The following is a 13,481-nucleotide window of genomic DNA, read 5'->3' as shown; positions in this document are numbered from 1 at the left end:
GATTCATCAGTACTGCTCAGTATTCCTAGGGGCATAGCTACAAGTGGTGCAGCAGGTGTAGCGCACCAGGGTCCACTGAACCATGTAAATTGCCGTATTTCACTATCCCGATAGGAGTCAAAGGGGCTATTCAGCTTGTTTGCACCAGGGCCCTTCACATCGTTGTCATGCTACTGAGTATTCCAGGGTGTTGTCTTTACTATCAGGGGGTTGCTTAAATATCCTTGGGTGCTGCTATGAAACCAAGCTGGATTCTGTAAACCAGGGCACCACCATTCTCTTCAGGATTGTTAGTGCACCAGTGCTCTGCCATTACATTCAGGGTGCACGTGGACTGAAGTTCTCTTAACGACTCTATGAGCCCCAATGTGTGGCTACCTTCAGTACCACGTTATGGATGTCCATCAGGTCCTTCCGTCCTTCCCTATCACAGACTAATCACATATCTCTGCTTCTTCGTGGTGTACACACATGGGGTATCGATCGCATGGAAAGGGTATCCAGCCTTGGTCTATAAGAGGCAAAAAACATGCTACATTTTCATGACAACCATTATGTAAGAGGTTCCAGTTTTGATTAATTGAAGGCAAATTGATATGTGGATTTACTAGCTATCTGGCAAGGTTCTTGCTTCGTGGGCTAATACTGGACAGCCGTGGTCCAAAACACAAGGGTATCCAGGCTCACACAGGCAGGAACAGTGAGCTTTACTAGTCAGCAAAGTGCACTACTCACTATGATAACTGGTCTAGATTTCAGTACAATATCTGGCTGGTAGGTTATTAGCGGCATGTCAGTTCTCTTAAGGGAGCCTCAATACTGGTAAAGCAAGTGTGTTAGTGAAGCAAAATTACTTCCCGTATAATTCAGCTGGGGCTCATTACAGCCACAATAACCAATATTGAGATCAGTACTGCCAGACTAATGTCAGTAACCGATCTTGGAATCAGTGCTGGCACTGTACCTAATGACAATACCAATCTGGGAATCAGTACCGGGAGATTAACTAATGACAATAACAAATCTGGGAATCAGTACAGGCTCAGTAACTAATGACTAACCAAGCTTGGAATCAGCACCCGCACAGTAATGACAATCTGTGTCTCATTACTGGCGCTCTAATGACGATAACCAGGCTGGGAATCAGTAGTAGCACAATAACTAATGACAATAACCAATCTTCGAATCAATACTGGCACACTAATGACAATAGCCAAACTGGTAATCAGTACTGGCACAGTCATGACACTAACCAATCTGGGAATCGGTACTGGTACATTACTAGCGCTATAATCATTGCGGGCTCATTACTAGCACGGTAACTAATGTGGGGGTCATTACTGTCACAATAACTTTCAAATCATGCAGAATAGCAGTTGCCTAGGCCCACCTAGAAATTACAGCCATCACTATTCAGTCCCTAGTCAAAATTGTTGATCTGTTTAAGTATGTATGGAAAAACTATCTGTGACTTCCTTATTTACAGAACAAAAATAAACATGGAAAAATACCAAATATATGAGTAAAACATGCATATGGAAAATAGAGACACCAAAGTCTTAAAGACACATACCATATATTTTTATTTAAGACATATTTATATGGACGGTGAGGCTTCGATACATGGTCCCTCCTGCCGTACAGAAGACTTGAAAATATCTGAAGATTTTTAGTTTTGTGTTGGGTTTGTGGCTCAGTGGAATAGTACATCTACTGTAGGGACCTAGGTTTGGCCTTATGTTGGAAGGTTTAATTCCCCACGGGTCCACTCAGCCTTTCATCCTTCTGAGTTTGATGAAATGAGTACCATTGCGGCAGGTAATAATAAACATCTGTTATTCTGCATCAATATACCCATTGCTTTACAAATGCACGTGTTGTATTATATGTATCCACAACATTGATGCATGTTGCTTGAGGGGTCGGGGGGGAGGGACAAGGGGTATTTTGTCATTACAAAGGGCAAGGGGTGGAATGACCTCAGAAGCAAGGAGGAGTGTTATACAGACAAGGCCAGTAACTCTAAAAGCCTAGTACTTGTCTTTCAGAGACATATCTCCCCTGAGTCGCCAATACCTCTTTGGACCTGTGCGGGTTAATGAACAGGGGTTTGTAGAGGGGTCCTGGACAGCGACTAAATGTGGGTGCTTTTTGTTTCATGCACAGGGACTACTGCCTTTGAAGGAGCTCAGCATATACAAGATGGATGCCTCAACAGCGTCACAGGAGGAGCACGCCTTCCGGATAGCTGGTAAGATAAGCACTGGGTGAGGCCGGGACACAGCCAGCCATCCTCCTGCAGACCGGGCACCTGCTTGTGAGAACGTCGTGGGGTTGGGTGAGGTCAAAGACATGGCACAGATGCAGGTCTAGATAAGAGAAACCATAATTTATCAAGCAGGGTGTTGTGAACTATGTGTGTAGGTGCGTTTGTGTTTGCTCTGTGGCTGGCCTGTGATTTCTTTTATTTATAGTGTGTGTTTTTTTTTTGCATACAGAAGTGCCTATTTCTCATTGTGTTACACAGTGCTCCTTTTCCTTTGTGTTTCTGTATCATAAAGTATAATAGTGTGAGTGTGTGCATTTATTTCTTTATTCCTGTTGTGTTTACCTACTGTGTTGCCCTGTGCGCATAGAAGTTGTGCAGTGTGTTATTGTCTTCTCTTCACTGTTTGTTCTTGTACCTTCCCAATCATTGTATGTACCCTATATACATCACAGTATGTGCCTATGCATACTTTATGTTTGAATTGTGTAAGTTTGCATTGTGTGAATATACCCTGTCTATAGAAGTAGATCATTTAGATCTGTCTTTAAAACTGCTTGGTGGGGCCTCAAAGCTCTTTAGTGCTTATAGTGAACTAAGTTAGTTGCTACTCCAACAACTGCGTACGTTTTCGAGGTGTTGGTTAGTTGTCAGCTATGAGTAAGTGTTTTGATTTTTAAGGCCAGAGATGTGCTCCAGACAGAGTGAGGCAGCACATATCAGCATATTTACGCATACATGAATAAGCAAGGAGAGGTTCACATGTTGCATATACACGCCTACTAACGTGGTCCGTGGGCTTATTGTGTCATGATGTTAGGACCATCAAGCTAGTATTGCTCTTCTGAATTCTTGGTGCCTGTCAATGATCCTTATTCTCTTTGCGAGCTGGTCCCAGAGCTTTAAGGTTTGATCAGAGAAGGAGCTATCTCCTATGCTTAAGAGGGGGTGATTAGGAGTGGAGCCATTGTACATCTGCAGTTTCTGATTTGACTGTACAGTTTGAGTTTTGACTGCAAGGAGACACATCCTGTACAAGTGGATCCCCTCCTCGGTGTGCATTGCTGAGTGCTTTGTATGTGATTCTTCTTGCTACTGGTTAGCAGTGTAGAGCTTTGAGGGAAGGGCTAATGTGGTGCCGCCTGCTCAAGTCTGGGACTTGTCTGGCCTCCACAAGCTGGATTTGTTGTAGCTTATCTGTTGGTTTTTTAACATACCAATGTGAAGGCCATTGAGGTAGTCAAATCTTGATGACACCAGGGCTACATACGTTTGAAAACTGGGTGATAAGTCTCATTGTGAGGAAAGGATCTCTGATCACTTTGTTAACTTGGGTATCGAGGGAGAATTTGTTGATCATGATCATGCCAAGGTTTATTACCCCCTTTGGTGTGGTTGATGTGTTAACTGCAGATGCTATGTGGATAGAGTAACATAATGTGGATAGAGGGCCATAATGTTGTGTTCTAGGTGAACATTTCCGTTTTTCCTGAATTAAGTTTAAAATGATTCTTTAGCATCCACTGGCCTGTTGGAAACTGGGCATTGCGTAAGATGGAGATCTTAAGGCCTGTATTGTTTAGAGTATTAAAATGATCTAAATCACATTAACATAGTTAAGCGTGAAGGCGTTGGTAAGAGCAGATGAGTGAAAATGTGGTGGTGTGGGCTCTTAGGTGAATTTTTACAATAACTTATTTTCCATAGGAAACGTGCTACAACAGTATTTTCCTTTTTGATAGTGCTGTAAATAACAAATGTTCCTTTTACCCAAGCACATGTAGGTGCTTTGCGCTTCGGTTTGCCTCAAGCACGCCCTAGGTGACTCATTGTGCACAGATCCTCGTATAGTGCATGCGAGAGGTGTTAGCTCGTGCCCTAATGCTAAATCAGTGCATAAATACTGAGTTCCTGCACCACTTAAGTGGGTCTCTACGTGGTGTTACTCAACCCTAGACCCCAAACATGACTATTTTGTACTATCCTGCCCAGTCAACCCATGCACCATAGAGTTGGCCATGGTGTACTCTTGCTCAGTCAGTGCAGCCTATGGGTGCTGGATGCTGGTGCCCTGTTGATCAGCCCTTGCACTGTACAGATGGCTGCTTGTGCACTGTTACTCAGGTTTCTGCTCCTGTCTCTCTTTCTAGGACCATCTCTGAACCCTCTGATTGTGTACTGTGCCAGCCAGCAGGAACTTCAAAGGTGGCTGTACCACCTGGAGAAGCAGATCCAGCTCAATGGAGGGGTGGCAGACCCCTCCTTCGACAGGGAGGTAAGGAGCTCCCATGAGGGACCATCTAACTCACTTTCCTCAAAAATAATGTAAGCCATTTTGCCGGCCAATCCTAATTTTCCAGATGACACATGCAATTGCTCATGGATGTAATCCTCATGCCTGTGCCTTTGCATTTTTCTGTAGCTCAGTATCCCCGGGGGTTGGGAGCACAGATGTGCTCAGAAGTAGGTCGGTCCACACATGGACATTGGCTAGTTCTGCCTTTTGGGCCACAGTAGTAGTTTGTCTGATGGTAATTGTAGTTTCACTTTTCCGATCAGAGACATTTGTCTAAAACGTTTAGCTTGGAAAGCATTTTTGGCTAAACAAATTGCTACTTCGGGGGTGGGGGGCACATGACATGAGTCCACATGACAGAGGCGCCCTGGCCACATGTGTACTGGTAGGTACTCGGCGGATGAAGGTTGTTGACAGACCTGGGACCTTGGTTAAGGGGTGTTCCACTAGGAAAGGTCCACTAAGTATCGGGAGGGAGTTCTAAGCCAATAAACCCGCTTTCTAAATGGAAGCCCATGTTATTGCGCGGACTGGTCTCCTTGGCAACTGTGGTAGATCCGACTAGTCTCTAGAGGCTGGTTGTGTTGGGGAAGAGTCATTCACGTGTAAGGTGATCCCCACATAACCGTCCCTATTTCACTTTTAGGGTGAAAAGTCGGCTAGAAAGTATTGACAACATTTTGTGTACTCTGTGGAGGCAGTGGCAGATCTTAACAAGGTTGTTTGTGACTCCAATGGACACCAGTACCTCTGGAAAACACTGTGGTGCCCTAACAAACTCTCCTCTCCCGCCCTCAGCGTGCACCGCCGTGACCCCTTCAGTCGAGCTGGCCAGCGCCGTGCCAGACTAGTGGGGAGCCTGGGGGTGGGTGTCCCACCTGCTTTGTCATGGAAACAGGGCTTTGATTGACAGGAAGCGAGCAGCCGCTGCCCGCATGCCCTGCCGCCCCCTGCTCTTCCCGCTGTCTGGCCGCCGCCAAGGCTGGCACCTGCTGCTGAGTGAAATTTAAGAGGGAGCCTTCGGGGACAAGAGCGGGCGGAGGCAGCCTGTCAAAGGGCAGCTTACAGGGTCACAGACAGACAGCTCTGACTAGACAGCCTATCCCTTCTCACTCCCTGCGCTGGGCCCTGTCACAGCCTAGTGAACCTCTGGGGTCTGAGATCACCCAGCCCACCATATGACACCTGAACCCCCTTTAACCCCTCAGACTTCGTCCCTGCCTTCGGGGAGAAGAGATGGCGATTGCAAAGGTGTCAAAGAGCAGCTTACGCTGTAAAGGCAGCTTACCTTTCCTGGACACTATACCCCATCCTGTACTTCCTCTACGAGGCCCCACACTAAGTTAGTGAAATGTTGAGTTTTCCTTGCCCATCTAAACACAGCCCACACTGCCACAAGAAGCCTGTTCTAGCTAGCCAGCACGCCTTACCCCCCCCCCCCATGCCCGATGAACACGTGGCTCTAAGAAAGTCACATCTCAAGCCCCCTGCCTCCCGACCTCACCTCCACATCACCACACAGCATACACTGCCATAGGCAACCTGTTCTACTTAGACAACATGGCCGTACACCACTCTAGGCCGATCGCCATTCCTAAATGTGGGTAGCTTGTGGGCTCTGACAAAACTCTGCTTTTTCCGTCTACTACGTCTGAAGACAGCATACGCGGCTAGGTAGCCCTGCGCCAGGCCGACTGCCCTACCGTGTCTGGTGAATATGTGGGCTCTTCCTACCCCTACCCACTGCCTAGAGAGAGCATACACGTCGTTAGACTGCTTATTCTACCTAGATACCGGGTCATACCTTTTATAAACTACCCTATGCAAACTTAAAGAACTTGGGAGATTGGAAACCCACCTGTCCATTCATCATGCGTGCCTTCACCTGGCTTACCTTTGACCCCCTACCCTGCCCAAACTTGCTGGCTTTAAAACCTACCTCTTTTAAACTGCTAAACCCTGGCTGCAGTCCATGCCACCACATACAGTCTGCCCTATCCTTCTGTAGGATGTCTAACTTATTTCACCATATTGGGCTTGTGTACTTTCTGGGCTTGTGTGCTTTACTCCCTGCCACTTTTCTCCTCTATGATCTTCAGTCGGAAGAGAGGATACACTGAAATATTCCACATTTCCTACTAGACACCTTGCTGTGCCACACACTATGCCCACCGAGACAGCCACCATGGCCCAACTCTAATGAGCATGGAGGCTCTGCCCAGGCTTGGTCCCCACCCGCTTTCCCATCAAAACTGGCCTTCAGTTCCATGGATGATCTCTTATACTGTCACCTAGGTCGGATGTCCTGCCATACCATAAACAGACCCCCCGCCCCCAAAACCTTCTCTCTCTCTTTCTCAGGCAATGTCCTCAAACTTTAGGATTGTCTTCTGCTACCAAGTGAAATTCAAAGAATTTGAGTCCTTCGTAGAGAAAGCAGTGGCTGGAAGCAGAAAATCTACAATACCTTAAACATCTTCCCCTATCCAAACAGCTTTCCCTCTCCTGGGTACCATGGGCTCTTCTAACAAGCCTCACTCGCCCTTAAAAGGCAATCCTTGTCAAACACAGTCTGCATTACCAGTCACACTACCCGAGATACCATACCTGTAGTAACCTGCCCTACACATGACACCCTCCACTGACATAGACACTCTGTCCTACCCGCTCACAGAACCATGGCTACACAAAACACTGTTCCCTACACTAGACATCCCCTCTCCAAACAGTGCCCAGCCCTCTCACTAGAAATCCTAACCTACCCTAAAGGTTCTGCCCTACACAAGACACCCTGCCTGACCCTAAATTACCTCCCCTACCAGACAGGTTTCCTTACACTACGCACCCTGTCCCACCCTAAACCTTCTGCCCCATGCTTAGCCTCACTTTACCTGGGTGTGTCTTTCCTACCCTAGAAACCTTATTTTATCTTGGGGACACATGCAGCACCCCAGATAGCCTTTCCTACTGTAGACACCTTTGTAAGGAATAGCCTACCCGAGACTAAACGTACTGCACTACCAAAGACAACTACTAATAATAACTTTCAATACCCAAGGCAACCTCTGCTGTCTTAACTTAAGCAGCTTGTCCTACCCTAGACACTATAACCAACCCTTGGAAAGTCTGCACTAGACAGAGTACCTTCATACCGTACGGTGGGCAGATTACTCTACTTCTTAAACCCCCCAGAACTATAGCTAACCTGCCTTTGTCTAGAAATCTTGTACCACCATAGATGGAGTGCCTTACCCACCCTTAGTCAAACTGCTCTACTTTTGGCAGACAGGCACTACTTCAGTGTTTGTACGAGTCTCACCTACACTGCACACTGCAAACAGTGTCACCTCAAAATGAATGCCCTCCAGGCGCTTGGGAGAGTTTAGGGTATCAGATATTGTGGTTTTGAGGGGTGCTGGGTTCAACACTACGTGAATGACGGCTGGGAGTTCACAGTGTCTTAGTGTCGGGCACAGTGAGTGGATGCTGAGGTCCATAGACCTAGGGTGGTGGAGGCCCTCAGCGAATGGATGTCAGGGGTACTGAGGTCTCATAGTGAAAGAAAGCTGTGCTTGAGCTTCACAGTGAATATGTGCTGGAAGCACATGCTGACTATCTGCTGTGGGCTGGGGACAGCGCTTGGTGCTGGAAGCCCATAGTGATACAGTGCTGTGGGCGGGGATAGAGTCATTGGTGCTGGCAGCCCATAGTGATTGGTGCAGTGGGCGGGGATAGAGTGATTGGTGATGGCAACCCATAGTGATTGGTGCTGTGTGCAGGGGACAGAGTGATTGGTGCTGGCACCCAATAGTGATAGGGTGCTGAAGGTGGGAGACAAAGTGATTGGTGCTGGCACCTCATAGTGACTGGGTGCTGAGCATGGGTGGCAGACTGATTGTGTGCTGGAAATCATTAGTGATAGGATACTATGGGAATGGGTGCACAGATTGGGCTCCACAGAAATAAAGCCGAGTGGACTCCCAGTGTTTGTGTCCTGGGCTCTTACAATGACCGTCTGATAAGCATGTTCAAGCTGCTGGGGGCTAACAATGACTATGGACATTTGACAGTGATTTGTTACACATTGTCCACATTTATTGAGAGTTGATCGATTACTGCTTGCCAGAGTTGTGTCACTCAGACTTATGTTTTTCTCTTGAGTAGCGCCACGGGAGTGGAGGCCAAATGCACATTACAAAGCTGCGTTGGTCCGTACAAAACCTGCCCATCCAGAACTGGGAAGGAACTCAGCGGGAGTCTCTGGGTGAGGTCAGCTACGTCTCCAAAGTGACCCTACAGCACCTGCCCTTTCAGGTGGGTAACTCATATTCCTCACATATGTGATCCTATTGCGAGTCCCTTGGTAAGGCCACCTATGTCTTCAAGTGGGCTGTCAGGACCTCCCATTCCACTGCGTGCCAATCATCACCACACCTTTCAATCTACTGGAGACCCTAGGGCACGGTTGCTTAGGATGAATAAAGATAAAGAGTTCAAAAACTCTAGTTTGAAATGCTTTAAATTTGAAACTAAAGGTTTCACGCTTTTAACATGAAATGTAATTCAGTCTGTGAATTTTGTGTTTATGTTGTTTAGGCAGAACATAACCCAAGAGATGCTCCAATACCTACACTTAACATCAATGCAATAATACTAATTGCTCATAATCCTAAATCTGTTCCTTCTTCGGGACTGTCAATTCCATCTTGCCACAATCAACTTGTTTAACCCGAGCAAGTACCCATAAGCATTTATAACTTTTCATAGGCCATCCAACTTCATTAGTTTTTCAAAGTTATGTGTTCTATACATCCTGAGCCATAAAGTAGTATCAGATGGAGTGATGCACTGCCATTGTCCGGCCCTGTGTACAATTAAGTTGTTTTTAGTTTCCTTCATAAAAGCCACCATAGTCAGTACAGGGTCATAGCCCAGCAAAAGCCACACTGATACTGAAATTCTGTGAAAGTACATCACTGGAGTTGAAGAAGGTTTTGGGACATGCAGCAAACATATGTACCCGATCTACCGTTTGCGATCTACATCTAAGACAATAGGTTACACTACCGGTGCTCTCTTTGGCTGTCTCTTCTGATGTGAAGTACAAATCAAATACATTGCAAAAAATATGAAGTTGCTCTATCTCTTTCATATGAGGCAAGCTAATCTTCTCTGTATTGTTCCAATTTTAGTATACATGCTGCCAAAGTTAGCACAATTTTATGTTTAGTTTTAAAGTCAAAAGTTCAACATTTATCATTTTTTTTACATATGTTTTACTGTACTGTCCTTTTTGGTGACGTTACTTAACCCTAATAACCAACACCTTACCCTACCGGTCACCAATAAACCAAAATGCAACTCTAACTCTACCATGATGACCCTAATGCTCCTATCTAAACCTAACTTAATCTCCATAGGTATGCTCCACTAATCCAATATTATTCTCTTACTTAACCTTAACACTAACCTTGCAGAAAAACACAATACCACCCTTGTCTTATCCCCATTTGCATCCCTCATGTGTATTCCAACTTTACAGTTGTCAAACAGAATGAGCCATAGTTTATCCAGATATCTGAATAGATCAGAAAGAAACTAGTCCTTGCAGAACTCAGTCAAGAAATTGAAAAGGATCCTTAGACTTTCTCCAGACACCCCTGGTCCACCTTAACTTGCAGAAACATGCCTGATTTACTTACAGGCTCACCTGTTCTGACTCTGAGATGAACTTTCTCTGGCTTGAATCCAACTACACAGATTGCCACTAAAATGAATATTACTGCTCCAATTTTACTAAAATGTGTGCAATTTTGAAAAATCGTGATGCTTTATTGGATGAATGAAAAGCAACATTTAAGAACTGAAAATTTGCGAATAGATTGCTCCTGAGTTCAGTATTTCAGATACCTGCTATGTTTTTTCAAACAGAAAAATGTAACATTGTAGGGCTTGTGTCCCCAAAAGAAGTACTGTCAATACTATGTACGGCTTCTCTTCTATGTTCAGTTTAGCATGTGATCATGAATGGAATCAAACTAAAGAAGAAATAATTGTAATAGGTAAAATACTTCAGCTACGGAAGTTCTCGTTTTTATCCTATTAAATACCTTTGCAACCAAAAAGAAATCGTGACGTTTTGGATACAGAATGTGATAATCAGGGTATCTTAGCACAAGTCTGATGTTGGGGCAATTCCTGATTTCCTTATTAACCCTCCTGGAATGCTGAGATTTGTTCCTGAAACCACATAATTTGCTCAAGGTCGAGTTTTTTTTGTTCATAAGAAAATTTGCAGATTAGACTAGGACGTTGGACAGGCACCAGCCCTGCTCTTTGTTATGTGATATCCCCACTGTTCCGCAGTATATCAGTGTAAACACGATACACTCATCCCTGGTATGGAAAGTGTTGCTTCTGTCATAATGAAGTAGGAACGGCTTGGTCCACACAATAGGAGCTAATGAAGTTTCCCGTCCTAGTAGTTTTTTTTTCAGTGTTGATTAAACCATGTTCTTTTTTCCTGTATTTTACAAATCAATGTGCAGAAAATAGCCCAATGTAAAGAAACTACTATGTGCTTCCCTGAGTTCAAGCAATCAGAAGGATACACATTATCCCTGCACATCCATCTTTGACTACATCAGTTGGCATAATATGAGCTCAAGGCACCATGCTCACGTTATTATACACTGTGGTAATGGTGTAGTCTCAGTAAGTTTAAGAAATATGTTAAACTTACTGTGCATGTTTGCCGGAAGTCCTACTGACTGTGATACCTATTAAATACTTTGCCACTAATACTGCAAAAAATGTGTTAGAGATATTCGTTGACAGGACAATCTACCAAATTTACCCACATGGTGAAGCTGTCTCTCTGAGTTGGACAATAATCGTCCAGAGGGAATAGCCCTGCTCCGAAACTAATAGACTTTGCATAGGCAATGGAGTAATCAGAGTGTGGGTGCAAAGACAGAGCTTAAGCCTAAGTAGGACCCACAATATTGTGGCGAGCATGGAAATGGACAGGGTAGATGGGCCTAGCACTGCACATAATAATACTCAGTGGGAGTTGTGGCACCACTACGCTGCACAAGTGTATGCCATATTTTTCAAAGAAGTCCACACTCCCTGAGGTCCAACTGTCCTCAAACCTCGATTAACATAATTGTATTGAATCGAAGATAGGGGAAGGAATCTTCAGTTTTTAGAATATCATCTCCTTTTTTAACCAAGAATCCATCCATGAATTATATACTGATGGTCAGGAGTCATTCCATAATCAATTTGTCAAAATGAATGAAATGTCTGAGCCCAAGAAATGTGTAACTTCTTTGATCATCCCTCTTGAATATTTCCATAATGTGGGCCTAATTCCGAAACATTTCAATGTCCCAGCCAATGCGTTTCATCCCTCTAATGGGACTTCATCAGGGCAATAACTACTGCTGCAATTCCAACGGAAAAACTGAGCTTTAAACATTCCTATGGTGCCCATTCATATTCAAACTGTTTTAGGCAGTGATGCATGCTCATTCGTTCTATCAGCAGCTTAGAAATGAGCTGGGTAGATGGGCCTAATACTCTTTATCTCCCATCAGTATCTGAGTAATTATGCTGTGTTACTCATGTAAGACTTCCAAATCTTTGACACCCCCAGGAACAACACGAGAGACTCTTGATCCTGTACCCTGAGACGCTGGTGATCTTGAGTGAAGAGCAGAGTGGCCTCTACTTCCGGGTAAGATATTTTGGCTTGTGCCCTTGTGCTTGGGTTTCTCTCTGGGATGCAGCCACTCTTCGTCTATGTATCATGCTTTACTTATGTGTACAGCGACAGTGTCAGTGTTTGTTTGCTCATTATAAATGTTGACTGGTCTAAGTGTCTGCCTAGTTCCTCCTAGGGACATCCTAGCTTTACCACCCACCGATTGAAACAAAGGTGTGGCAGTACGTGAAGAGAGATCACATGGATTTCTGTCTGCTACCCGAGGTCTACAGCCCACATTCAATCATACAGAGAGCTTCCATTTTACAAATGGATGCCATCACCCCTTCTCAAGAGTCTTTATTCTATCAGTGCTTTGCAGCTGCAGGAGCGGTCGGTCGTACACAACTCATTCATCTCCTTCCTCCTCACAATGAAGGGGGGCAGCCCCTGTGCAGTTCCACTTTTTTTGAGGTTCGCAAGTACTCGCAAGGCAGACAATGTGAGTTGCTAAACCAACTGCGACTTTCAAAGCCTGTTGATTACGTTGAGATTGTGGTTCATGTGCTCGCAAAGCTTAAACTTTAAACTCTGCAGTTTTCAACTGCAAGCACATTTAGTACATCTGACTTTAAATTCCTCACGCCTTAGAGGCCGATAGCGCTATGTGCGCTCATAGAATCACGAGTTTATTGGGATTCCAGACTCTGAATCCCGTTGACTCGCTGTTAGATACTGCGCACGTCACTGCGGTTGAACCGGTTTCTGTCTATAAAGTAGTTTCGCCAATCTAAAGTGTTTTTCAGAGTTCATGTGTTTACCCCACACGAACGCAATAGAAAGCAAAAAAAAAATCCTAACAAAATGTTTGTTTTTAGTTTTGTGCACTCACTGACATTGATGGCATCATCTTTATCTCCAAGCAGCAAGGTAGGGCATGCAGGAGCACGTCAGGGAAGGAAGAGTGGAAATAACTGAGTCAGCAGTGAGCAGCCTTCTTCCAGACCAGCTCTGTCAGGTCCACGCGGTTACAATAGCTCACTGCACGGCAAACTCGTTTGCACACTTTTAACAAGCATTGGCAAAGCTAATAGGTCTTCCCTAAACGAGAGCTATGGGCTTTGGCGATGTGTTTTGCTATGTTGTACACTAGTGAGGCTGCTGTTCAGCATGGCTAAACGTTGGTGTGGAGTGTCAGAGTGCAGTGGGGG

The 13,481-nt window shown here is 45.0% G+C and overlaps 1 protein-coding gene and 1 pseudogene across 1 annotated transcript in view; one reads left to right on the top strand and one right to left on the bottom strand.

The window, feature by feature from the left end:
* PLEKHN1 (pleckstrin homology domain containing N1) overlaps positions 1-13,481 on the top strand; it is a 74,911-nt gene that overhangs the window by 30,095 nt on the left and 31,335 nt on the right. The window contains exons 5-8 of the mRNA XM_069241119.1: positions 2,167-2,251; positions 4,417-4,541; positions 8,727-8,876; positions 12,223-12,303. Of these exons, the coding sequence (XP_069097220.1) occupies positions 2,167-2,251; positions 4,417-4,541; positions 8,727-8,876; positions 12,223-12,303 (441 nt within the window). The remainder of the gene's footprint in view (positions 1-2,166; positions 2,252-4,416; positions 4,542-8,726; positions 8,877-12,222; positions 12,304-13,481) is intronic.
* On the bottom strand, positions 9,685-9,778 carry LOC138302264 (U6 spliceosomal RNA; annotated as a pseudogene).

The sequence above is a fragment of the Pleurodeles waltl genome, chromosome 6, assembly GCF_031143425.1.
Source record: "Pleurodeles waltl isolate 20211129_DDA chromosome 6, aPleWal1.hap1.20221129, whole genome shotgun sequence".
NCBI lineage: Eukaryota > Metazoa > Chordata > Amphibia > Caudata > Salamandridae > Pleurodeles > Pleurodeles waltl.
The sequence above is the reverse complement of the archived record's forward strand: the minus strand, read 5'-3'. Positions and strand labels throughout refer to the sequence as shown.